Here is an 11,818-nt window from a genome sequence, read left to right on the forward strand (position 1 = left end):
CCCCCCCCAATTAAAACATTTAGCACATTAGGAAACACTGACCTAAAATGGGTCAGCAGACTTTCTCTTATGGGCCACATAATAAACACATTTATTCTCTGGTGCTGAGGGCTGGACCCATGGCTTCAACTGTACTTACTGCTTGCTCTTGCACTGAGTTGTCTTCTGGCCCCTCACAGGACATGTTTTAGGCACTGTCATCACTAGCCACTCTGTCATCATATAAAAAAGCCATCGTTAGGTTCCAGTCAAGCTTTATTTATGGATAGTGAAACTTGAATTTTGTACAGTTTTGTGTATCATGAAATAGTTTTCTTTTCTTTTTTTTTTTTTTTTTTTTCAACCATTAAGCAAATGCAAAAGCTGGCCTTAGGCCACAAGCCATCCCAAGTCAGATGGCAGGCAGAACTGGTATATGAGCTGGTGTGCCAGCCCTTTTTGAGAACCCGTCTCCTCAGCAGGCAAGTCCTGTTAGGCACAGCGCATCAGGTTCAGATTGTCAGGCCTTAGTGTTGCTGGCTGAAGAGCAGATGACATGAACAGACCGGTACAGAACTGCTGGTCTAGGAGTTTCCTCAGAAAACAACTGCGGGTCCTATCAAGGAACCTCTGGCGCCTCACATGTGGCCAGCATGTCAGGCTGGGAGTGTCATTGTGGGCTTGTCATTGTTAATTTGTTCATTCATTCGTGTCATTCACTCCCTGTACTCATAGGAACATTCGAAGGCACCTAGTTAACCCTCTACACAAACTAGTGAAGCCACTTCTACCCCAGCAGGCTCACCATGCTCTTGTTGGTTTTGCCTTAGAGAAGCATTCTCCAACTTCTGATGATGTTCTTGTGATAAAAGGAGGACCCAAACATTCCTGCTGGCCCATCGGATATTGGGTTCAGTTCCCCAAGTATCTGTGGTATACTTGGGGAAGTGTGAACCGTCTGTCCAGATTGCGTGGCAATGTACAGAAAGGAGCAGAGAGCACACAAGTCCTTCCTCACCTGTGGCCCAGGTTCAAGGTTTCCAGCATCTCAGAGCCCACCACTGAGGATTTCACCTTCTGGGGTCCTCGCCTTGTCTTCACGCATATTTGTTCAGTCACAAGCAGCCTCCGTTCTGGGAGTAGGGACATGGCCTGGGAGCTCATGTTCCAGGGCCTTTGCTGTTTCTTCCTCTGGCATTCTTGCTTACATCCTCTTTTACTCAGTGGAACAGAGATTACTGATGGATGTCCTGAGACTCCAACCTTTGTGTTCCTCATATTGTGTGTGACTCTTTTGCCAGGTGTGGTGATAAGCACCTGTAATCCCAGCACATAGGAGGCTGAGGCAGGAGGATTGCCGTGACCCCATGCACATAGTTTTCTCACTCAGTTTACAGAAGAGGGTAGGCACCCAGCCTGGCCTCGCCCAACCTCACATTTGTCTCTTTTTTTTTTTTTTTTCAACAAATAATACACTGCATATATTCTTCTTAGTGGTTAATTGCACATTTGTCTCTTGTTGCTTCCTTCAGGAGGACGTCACCACGCTCTTCTCTCTGCTCACAGCATGCACACCTGGTCACCTTGCTTTAATGTTGCTTTGTGCAACACGGGCATTGCTGTCAGCATACCTATACTAACTACCTCTTCCCTTTCTCCTAGGAAAGACTGTGTCTTCACCATTGACCCATCCACTGCCCGAGACCTCGATGATGCCCTCTCCTGTAGGCCACTTGCTGATGGTAGGTGCGCCTTTTCTGCCATGCCGGGACGAGCATTCTGTGCGCTCCTAGGCAGCATGCTGTACAGGGTTGGGTTTGTCTGGCTCCTCAGCTTGCTGAGGCCTCCAAGCCTGCACACTGTGAGGACGTCAGGTCATACTCCTGGAGGGCCTTTGGCAAGGGTGGGGATGGGGACAGTCTCACCTTGACTCCTCTTGGGCTGGGAAAGAGGCCGAGGTGAAGACAGAAGAATCCCTTCCAGACCTTGGGCCTTTGAGTGGCTCCAGTTTGGGTGGAGGGAACAATGGAGATGCAGGGCCCTGAGGCTTCTGGGTGGCTGGGGGCTGAGGTATCCCCCTACAAGACAGCTCCGCCCTGGCTACCAGGAGGTGCTTGTCCAGCTGCTTCCCACAGTGCTTATCCACCCCTGGCCTTGTGAAAGGCAAGCTCTTAGGGTTCTTTAAACTTTCTTTTGCAGTATTGCTTGGCAGGAAAAATGTGCAGTTGAGGCCCATGGTCTTTGACAGCTGAAATAGGAGGAAAGGAGGGCAGCAGCTGACTCTCAAAGAAAAAGTGTGAGTGTGGTATGCACACCTATAATCCTGAGCCTGAGAGGCTGAGACAGAAGGACTGCAAGTGTGAGCCCTGCCTGGACAGCTTAGTGGGACCTTTCTCAGAGCACAAAAGAAGAGAGGTTGTAGCTTAATGAGAAGGCTGTGGATTCAATCCCCAGTAGAGGAAAAGCATACAAGGTGCAAGAAGAGGAAAACCCATCCATCCCTTCATCATGCCCCAGATATGCGTCCATAATCTCCAGCTGTTTCTAGCCCTTCTTTATATGATGCCCATGGCTCTGGTTGTTTTCAAAAACAGCCTTGGCACTGAGCTGCCACTGAGGTTTGCCTGCCATGGGTGTCTGGCACTTCCAGTTTCCGTCTGCCTGAGCCTCGATGCCCACTGCAGAGCACCCCAGCTCCAGCCTCCATCTTCTGACTGTGAGGCAGTGACACTTGGGAGGGAGACACGGGAGGCCAAGTGCAGCACTGCCTGCGAGTGTGTGCATCTCCTCCTTTAAACTGTGAGCAAGACTGCTCAGCTTAGTAGCTTTGAAAAGTACAAGGAAGAGCAGGGTGAAAGTAAAAGCAAAAGAAAGTAAAAGCAAAAACAGGGTGTCCACAGAAATTTTAGAGAAGGTATATATTTTCACAATCCAAATTGGAGCAACCCATTTATAAAAGCAAATGCCAGCCTTATTTCTTATACACTAAGCCCCCATGCTGTGTCAAGACGTAGGCAGGTGCTCTGTGTGTGGACACCTCTGCAGCCCTAGCCCCAGCTGGCCACCTGGGTCCCAGCTCAGTACTGTTAGTAGGCAGGTGCTACAAACAGTTGCAGTGTGTGGCATGGACCAGGGAGCCAGCACATGTCCTGCACCCACTCTAAGCAGGGAGGCTCGTATTTAGGGCACAAGTGTGCCAGCAAAGATTCCTTAGAAGAACTGGTAAAAACCAAGGCAGCACAGGTAAATTGGGGGAACTCAGAGACCAAGGAATGTTCTTTATTTGTCAGACAGCTGGAAGCTGTGTAAAGGTTGTTCGACTATTCAGCCAAGTTGAAAAGTAATTTAGTAGTGTGAAATGAAAGAAAAGGAGTGGAAGCAGAGGTAGGAGAATGAGCCAGAGAAGCCCATGGACTCATTTAGGCCTGGAGACCTAGCCTGGAGATGCAGGGTGGGGTGGACGGATGTGGGAGAGCCACATCAGAGCAGAGGAAGGGGGCCCCAAGGTGGTGCCAAGGTTTCAACCTGGAGGGTGGATGACGGAGCCCACAGGTTAGAAATTAGGGAGGCCGGTGGCCACGCTGGGCTAGCAGGAGCATGTGTGGACAGATTGGGTGTCTGGTAAGGCACGTTCACTTGAACGCTGTAAACCCTCTCCAAGGAGGTGGGAAATAACTAAGTTAAATAGGTACAGTCATATAAGCATATGCAAGGGAACTCTGAGGAAGAGCTAGCCAAAATGTGAACAGTGATTATATTCATTCATTCATCATTCATTTGCTCTTTTTTTTTTTTTCCCATTGGTTTTCTGGAGACAGATCCTTGTTGTGTGGCTTGGGCTGGTCTTGAACTCGTTTTGTAGCCCTAGCTGGCCTGGAACTCATGGTGGGCCCCCTGCCTCGGCCTCCTGAGTGCTAGGGTTGCGCAAGTTGTGCTTTTATTAGGAAGATGGGATTGTAAGTGATTTTTTTCAACTGTCCTAATTTTTATAATATGGTAATAATAGCTTTATAATGAAAAAATGTGTAATAAAAAAATTATGAGGTACCAGAAATCACAAGCTTCCCAGTAGCTCATGGCACCAGGTGACCAGACACCTTCCATCTGCTTGGTTTGTCCTTCATTCCCAGGGGCAGCTGACATCTGTACACTGGCAGGGCTGCAGCCAAAGGCCAGGGGTGGGGTCAGCGCAGACTTGGGGAAGGCCCAGGGTGGTCAGTCAGGTGTCGTTATGGTGGCATTCCTACAGTTGGCCCTTGTGACAGCAGTTACTGCCAGGGCCATTTATACAGGGAGATGAAAAGTGAAAAGTTAATTCCAGATTGGACGGGGGCAAGGTTGGCTAAGCTCAGGTTCCGTTAGTTACCAGTTTGTATCAATTCTTGCTTAGGGGAAAAACCATTCAGTGTTTCAAAAAGCAAATCATGTTTTCTGGGCATACCTACATCCATAGCTATTTTTCTTTAGAGAAAATACAGCATAAAAGTTTTACTTCAGTTAGTCACGTTGAAGTCACCAGAGAGACTGTTCCGTGACGGATCTGTTCTGCACATCTGGTCCTCCCCCTGTCTGTAGCAGCCCTGTGTTTTCCCAGGACTGTGTCCATGCCCCTGTCAGGTGCAAGGCATAGACCTGCGAGTCCCCGAGACACAGTGACCTCCCACTCTCCAGTCCATCATCCTCAGCTGGGGAGGGCTGCCCAGGCCCATCATGGAGGCTCAGCTTTAGAAGCGAGTCCCCTGCCACCGACCTGATTCTTCCTGACTGCACTCGGGAGGAAGGACATTCATGAGAACCCAGCACTGCTGTCTTTCACTTCTCTACAAGATGCTTAGTAAAAAAGTGGTGTTAGAATGAGAATGAAGGCAACTCCCGCAGCTCGGTGTTTTATGATGGCTTCAGATCGCTTGCTCATACCTCACAGCTGACCTCACTGCTGCAGAGTGCATATGCCACAGTGGTCACATTGTCCTCTGGTTTTCTCACCTCTGCAGTGTCCACTTATTAAATACCCAGATTGCGCTTGAACTTTCCACCTGAAAGTCAGCCCATTCTGCCTTGAGGCTGGACCACTCCTAGGAAATCTCAGCCTGGAATGATCTGAAATACTCCTGTCTTCCAGTGATTTTCTACTATTCACCCCATTGGCGCCCATCAGAGCCCTATGGAGTAAGTCTAGTGTTTCATGTGAAACCCTCCTGATACTAGGGAACAGAGAACAATGGCTGTGTATCCTCTGAGCCACATCATCTCAGCTGACCTGTCCCTCCTTGCCCAGCAGCGTTTAGACCAGGGTAAAGCTACCCATTCTGTTCAAGTAAAGAAGTATTATTGTTTATCTCTACTCTCAAAGTAGAAGTTGTCAGCCAGGCGAGTCCCAACCTGGGTTCAGCCTTTAGCTGCCTCAAACCCCCAGCAGTCCTACAGGAAATTGGAGCCCACTTCTCCAGTGCTTTGCACCTCTCTTATGCTCTCCAGTGTGTGGTCTGCCGTTGAACATGTTGGGGTTTTGCTTGTCAGGACCTAAGAAAAATGAATGGGAAAGGGGAGTGGCTGCAACTGTTTGGACAAGGAAAATGTTCTGAATTAGATAGGTGCATGGTCTTTTGGAGATACTACATGCTACTGAAGGAGAGTGGATGAATGATAAAGAAGGAGAAATAAATGGACATATCCTATTCCACTGATCCAGAAGACTTCATAGAAGTTGGATTTACACCTTGTGTACAGTGTAGCAGGGGTCTTGGTGGAATGTTGACTGCATACACCTGGTCTCATCCCTCTTGTCTCTCCCTGTGCCTGTTTTCATCTCTGACCCATGAGGTTTAGCTGAGGGGTGCCTACCCCACACCCAGTCCTCACCATCAAGAGCAAGGTGGTGCACTTTCTCCTGGGGAGAAGACAGAGCCCAAGAACACAGGGCACAGAGCTTCCTGTCAGGCTGTGCTCTCCCTTTCGGGGTGCCACCCCTGTGCCAGTCACCCCCAGGTCTGACCATTCACCTGCTCTACTGCCTCCTCTCAGTATGTGAGTCCTTTTTCCCCAGGGCCTTCCCAGCTCTGCATGGCTCGGGAATCTGCACTCTGGCCCCTGGGACCAAAGACTCAGAAAACCCTGCACATCTCAGGAGCCCTCACCTTCGTCTGCAGACATCAGGGCAGCCCTGGCTCTCGTGTTTCCCCTCCTTGGAATCCCCCCCTCCCCCCGATGCCAAGGGCACTCCTGTTCCTGGCGTTGCCCTGCGTCCCCCATCCTCAGGACCCCCCTTCCTGCCCTCCAGCAGCAGCTGGTTTCTCACTGTGTCCTGTGCTTGGAGGCTTCCTCAGCCATGCTCCCAGCTGGTCTACTCAAGCCCCAGTCACCCCTGCCTTTATGGAAAGACACGCTGTTCTGTCTACTGTTGAACCCTCAGTGCTCCAAGCTCTAGGTGGTCCCTATGCAGTGCTTATTGAATGACTGGCTGGGTGAAATGGGTGAATTCTGAATTTCTGGATATTGGAAAATAGAGTGCCAGCAGCCACCGGCATGGCACGGAGGAGAGCCCTGGCCTTGGCCGCTGGGACAGCAGAGCAGTTGTGGTGGACCTGGTGTCCGTGGCACAGAGGACAAGCCAGGCTGAGGAGGTGGGTGAAGGAACCACAGCCAGTGAGTGGAGGCCGTGCGTGCAGGTTGCACACGCAGAACCCTGGAGGCTGTAGAGGTAGAGAGGGAGCACAGGCAAAGCCGGCTGTTTGCTTGAAGATGCAGGAGACGGGCACATTTCTGTCTTAGAAGATAAGAAACGACAAAGAAGAAGGAGTTGAAAGCAAAGGAGAGAATTCAGTGGTTTTGCAAGTTGGTGTTGAAGGTAAGGAGCGAATCTAGAACCTAAGTGCAGAGAGGACAGAAGAGAGTGAGCCTTTGGGGTCGAGTGACGAGACACAAGGAATGAACCTCCACCATGAACACATATGCTGACAGTGTCTGCTCCTCTAGGGTGAGGAAGCCAAACTGCTGCTGAGAGGCTGGGGGACAGGGTGGGCAGGGAAGGGTGACTGGAACCCCACCAGACCAGGCAGTGTGCACCCTGCTCAAGTGTCCTGGGCTGGCTGAAATCTTCCTGCCTTCAGCCTCCTGCATTTGGGCAGAGGCTTCTTGGTTCCAGCTGGGGGTCTGCTAGAGAGACCAGGGAGGACCATGGGACAGGGCCCCTTCTGTCCCCTGCTTTCATAAAAGCATCACTCATCAAAGCTGTTTTTTGTTTTGTTTTGTTTTGTTTTTGTTTTTGTTTTTTCTTGAGAAAGTTTCACTATGCAGTTCAGGCTGGCCTTGAACTCATTTTGTGGCCCATGCTGGCCTCATACTTGCAGCAGTCCTCCTGCCTCAGCCTCTCAACTGCTGAGATTATAAGTGTGTTCCAACATGCCTGCCCCCACCAAAGCTTTTTAAAAAGCAATCCTGGACTCACATTGGATTCCTTTTCCTCCTGGGGCTGTTGCTGTGGCCTTTGAAGTGTTTCTTCCTTTCTCATTGCTGCCTGGTATCATTTCTTTCCTCTACGGCACACACAGAACCAGACGAACAACCTTTCTGCTGGAAATCTGCCTGTACCTATGATCAGGCCAGCACTCTTTTAGCAAAGCTGTGTCACCAAAGCCTATTAACACTGAGGTCCTGGCTGGGCATGGTAGTGCACACCTGTAATCCCTGCACTTGGAAGGCTGAGGCTGGAGGATCACTGCAAGTTCAAGATCAACCTGGGCTACAAAATTAGCTCAAGGTCAGCCTGAACTGCATAGTGAAACCCTGTCTCAAAAAGGCATGCATATACACATACATACATACATACATGTCCCCATCTCCCTCCCTCACCCACTTCCCAGTGCCATTAGCTACATATATGCATGCATGCATACATGTCTGTACACACATGAATGCACATGCATGCACAGAGCCACTCTGGGCTCCTGTGCATGGCCCAGTTTACTGACCCCAGTCCTTTACTTGTTCTTTTCCTTCTGCTTGCCGTGCCTCACCTCCTTTCTCCTCCATGCATAGCTCCTCTTGATTCATTTGTCTTTCCACCCAGTGTCATGCCTCCATGACCCTGTAGGAACCTGGGTCTGTCCTGTCTGTTGCTGTAGCTTATCAGGTAGCCCATTCCTTTCCCAGCAAATGCTCCTACAAGTCTCCTTCCTGACCTGCACTGCTTCCCTCAACAACCTAGGCCATGATTGATGATTTCCTTTAGGTTTTCTTGAGATTGCTTCTCATTGTGTATTCTAGGCTGGCCTCAAACTCACAGTGACCCTCCTGCCTCAGCCTCCTGAGTGCCAGGGTTACAGACCTGCACTGCCACATGCCGTGATTTCTTCTTGTCATTTTTCTACTGTCCATATCTTTTCCATCTCCTAATTGAATAAGAGTTGATTTAATTCCATTATGATCAGAGAATATACTACTGCATTGCTTTTTAAGTACACTAGAGCTTGTTTTGTGGCTCAGAGTGACTTTTTCTTGGACACATGTCCTTGAAAAGGAAGTCTGATTCTTGGTGGAGTGCATGGCGGTGGCATCACACAGCTCCGAGGGCTGCTGGCCTAGTCCGGTGTCCTCCCTGGCACCTGTCCGCACTCTGTCCTTTTGCTGCGTGAGGTGCAGAGGCCTCTTTGCTGGGAGTGGATGCCACTGGTGAGCCTGGCGCCTTGCATTCTCCGCACAGTGCCCGAAGCCAGCTCTGCTTCACAGTGTGTGTGTCTTCCAAAATGTATCTTCTTGAGAAACCACACTTTTTGTGACTGTGAAATCTACCTCTGTTGTCTCCACTGTCTACTTTGAAACTGCTATAGCTACTTCATCTTTCATTTTTAAAGATTAAAATTAAAAAATGACCAGGGATATTGCTCAGTGGCATAAGCACCTGTCTGCAAGTGCAAGGTCCTGAGTTGGGTCCCCGGTATTGAAAAAATAAAATAAAAAAACACTGAATTTTAAAGGGAATTGTAGACAAGGTGGGTAAGGGTATTATATGTACCTGTGATCAATCCCTTTCACTTTTCAGTTGTTTCCTAATCAAATTGTATGATTTATTGGTTTTGTTTTTGAAGAACTGGGAGTTGAACCCAGGACCTCACACATGCTGGGCAAGTAATCTAACATTTAGCTGTACTACACTCTTCTTAACTGTTGAGACAGGGTCTTGCTAAGTTGCCTAGGTGGGCCACAAACTTGGGATTCTTCTGCCTCAGCCTCTAAAGTAGCAAGGATTACACACATATACTGTCATGCTTGGGTTGAAGTGTGTTCCATATAGACATCTTTATCCAGTCTGCTTGTCTCTTGTACTTTGAATTTTTAGGCTTATTTATACTTAATTTAAATTGAGCGAAGTCTGTTACCTTACTATGGCACTTATTCATCTTGTTCTTTTTTGTTTGGAATTGCATATTTCCCTTGGTGTATTGATCACCTATCTTATCACCTATTTGCACATTAGTTATACCTCTTCTTTTTTTTTTTTTTTTTTGTTTTTGTTTTTGTTTTTGGTGGAACGGGGGATTGAACTCAGGCCCTTGTGCTTGCCAGGGAAGCGCTTATTCCACTGAGCCATCTCCCCGGCCCCAATATACCTCTTCATTTTATTTCATTAGTGGCCGTTTATGAGACGAGATTTCCCAGCCTTGACATCACTGACATTTTAGGCTCGCCCTGATGACTGAACGGTACCCCCTACCCATTCTATTGATGTCACTTGCACTCTGTCCCAGATGTCATAACCAACAATGTCCCCAGCACTGCCAGATGCCCTCCTGGGTGCAGAATGGCCCCCACTTGCGCTGCATTGCTCTGGGCTCTTGTCTACAGTGTTCACCTTTAACTTATCAGGGTCTACCTTCAGGTACTGATCTGTCCCTTGATGGATAGCACAAGCACCTCATGTCACTGCTTTCATTTCCTTTCATATTTTGGTGCTGATATCATTATACATTCATTTTTACCTAAGTTAGGAACTCTCCAATATACTTTTTATTATTAATGTACATGGCAAATCCTCATATACTTGGCAGTTTATCAGTATACTTTTAAATAGACCATAACTCAAAGGGGAAGTTGGAAAATAGTTCAACTTGAATGAGAATGTGATATTAAAATTCATGCGATTCAGCTAAAGCAGTACTTAGAGGAGAAAATACAGCTTTGGATGTGATAATAGGAGAGGAGAAAGTTTTAAAAACCCTGTCTCTGCTTCCCCTTTCACTTCCATGCCTCAGAGCATAGAGGTCTCTGCTGCATACTGGCAGGAAGCAGAAAGCCAAACAGGCTGAGAAAATGAGCAGCTCTTCCTGGATGTGCAAGAGAGAAACGACTGCCCTATGGTGGGAGAGACGGCAGTTGAAGGGAGGCTGCGTGCAGAGCAGGGCTCTGGGACAGATCTTGCGGGCAGTCGAGGCCAGGACAGGGACAGCCCAAGTGCAGTGACCAAGCTCCCAGAGCCGCAGTGAGCTTGTCTGGCCGAAACTGTGGATGTCTCGCACTTGGGTGCATTCTGACACCAGAGGCACAGTGACCTGCTCACAGTAAATACCGGAGGGGACTCTACCCAGGAAGAGCCTCCACCCTCAAATTGTACATCCTGCAAAGTAGCTGCAGCGGTAAAGGAGAAATAAAAACTTCCTCAGTCATACAAAAATGAGGGAATTTGTTGCCAGTGCCTCACCTGCCTTGCAAGAACTATCAAAAAGAAGTTTTATAGAGAAAAGGAAAATGCTATAGGTGAGGAACTCAGATCTACATAAATGAAGAGCAGGGAAGAAAGAGTAAATAAAAAACTTTTTTATTCTAATTTTAATTAAACAATAAAAAGCATATAAGGATCAGCTTCACAATGTTTCACCATAGGGGTAGGTATTAGATGATTGCCTGTTTGAACATTTACTGTGGTACACACACTGAGCCAAAACACAGGAGACATTTTTAATAACTGTAACAATAGATGCCCCCTCCCCTGCCCCCAAATCACAATGAGAGCTCTGGTCTGTGGCTTTCTCTGCTCCACCAGCCACCTAAAGATGCCACCACCATGTGCACTGAAGCCCTCACAGACTCCATCAGCACAAGGTAGAAAGGTGGGCTTTCCGGCTGGAAAGGAGGGCCTGGGGGCGCATCAGCTGGGTGAAGGCTGCCCACAGTATTGGCTACCCCCTCATCTAGTGATTCAGCCAAGTGCAGAGTAGGATGCTGTTTCTTTAAAACTCAGATCTGTTCCAAATATGTAGTTTTTCCGTGTCATTGCTCCCTAAGCAATACAACACAACACCTCTGTGGCGATGGCATCATGTTAGATGTCATCAGTGATCCGGACATGGTATAGAGTGTATGGGAGGATGTGCACAGGTTATATACAGACTCCACGTCATTGATCCCAGGGACTCAAGAACATGTGGGCTTTGGTGGTGGAGGGTCCTGGATGCAGTCCCCTGAGTATGCCGAGGGATAGCCATGGCCTTCAGTCTCCGCAGGCAGCCTGGCACATGCTCACTGACTTGGTACAGACCACTCTTCTTACCTTGACCACAGATAGTTCAGGGGACTAAAGTGCCTGCTCAGGCAGTAGCTCAGGGGCTGGGGTTTGATCCCCAGGGCTGCCTTGCTGGCCCTGCCCCTGGGGTGTGCTGAGATGGCGATTGAGACTGGGTGTGGTGGTGTACTCCTGTAATCCCAGCTCTTGGGAAGCTGAACACAGATGGATCTCTATGAGTCTGATCTATGTAATGAGACCCTGTAGACCCTGTACTAAATACAAAAAGAAGAAGAAGGGGGGGGAAGGAAGAGGGGGGAAAGGAAGGAAGGAAGGAAGGAA

General features: G+C 48.6%; 1 protein-coding gene across 3 annotated transcripts in view; it reads left to right on the forward strand.

The window, feature by feature from the left end:
* Positions 1-11,818, forward strand: part of Dis3l2 (DIS3 like 3'-5' exoribonuclease 2) — a 321,513-nt gene that overhangs the window by 208,460 nt on the left and 101,235 nt on the right. For all 3 annotated transcript variants that reach the window (XM_023722254.1, XM_023722255.1, XM_023722256.1), the window contains one exon: positions 1,642-1,721. In XM_023722254.1, coding sequence (XP_023578022.1) covers positions 1,642-1,721 — 80 coding nt within the window. The remainder of the gene's footprint in view (positions 1-1,641; positions 1,722-11,818) is intronic.

This window comes from Octodon degus, unplaced genomic scaffold (genome assembly GCF_000260255.1).
Source record: "Octodon degus isolate 3935 unplaced genomic scaffold, OctDeg1.0 scaffold00089, whole genome shotgun sequence".
NCBI lineage: Eukaryota > Metazoa > Chordata > Mammalia > Rodentia > Octodontidae > Octodon > Octodon degus.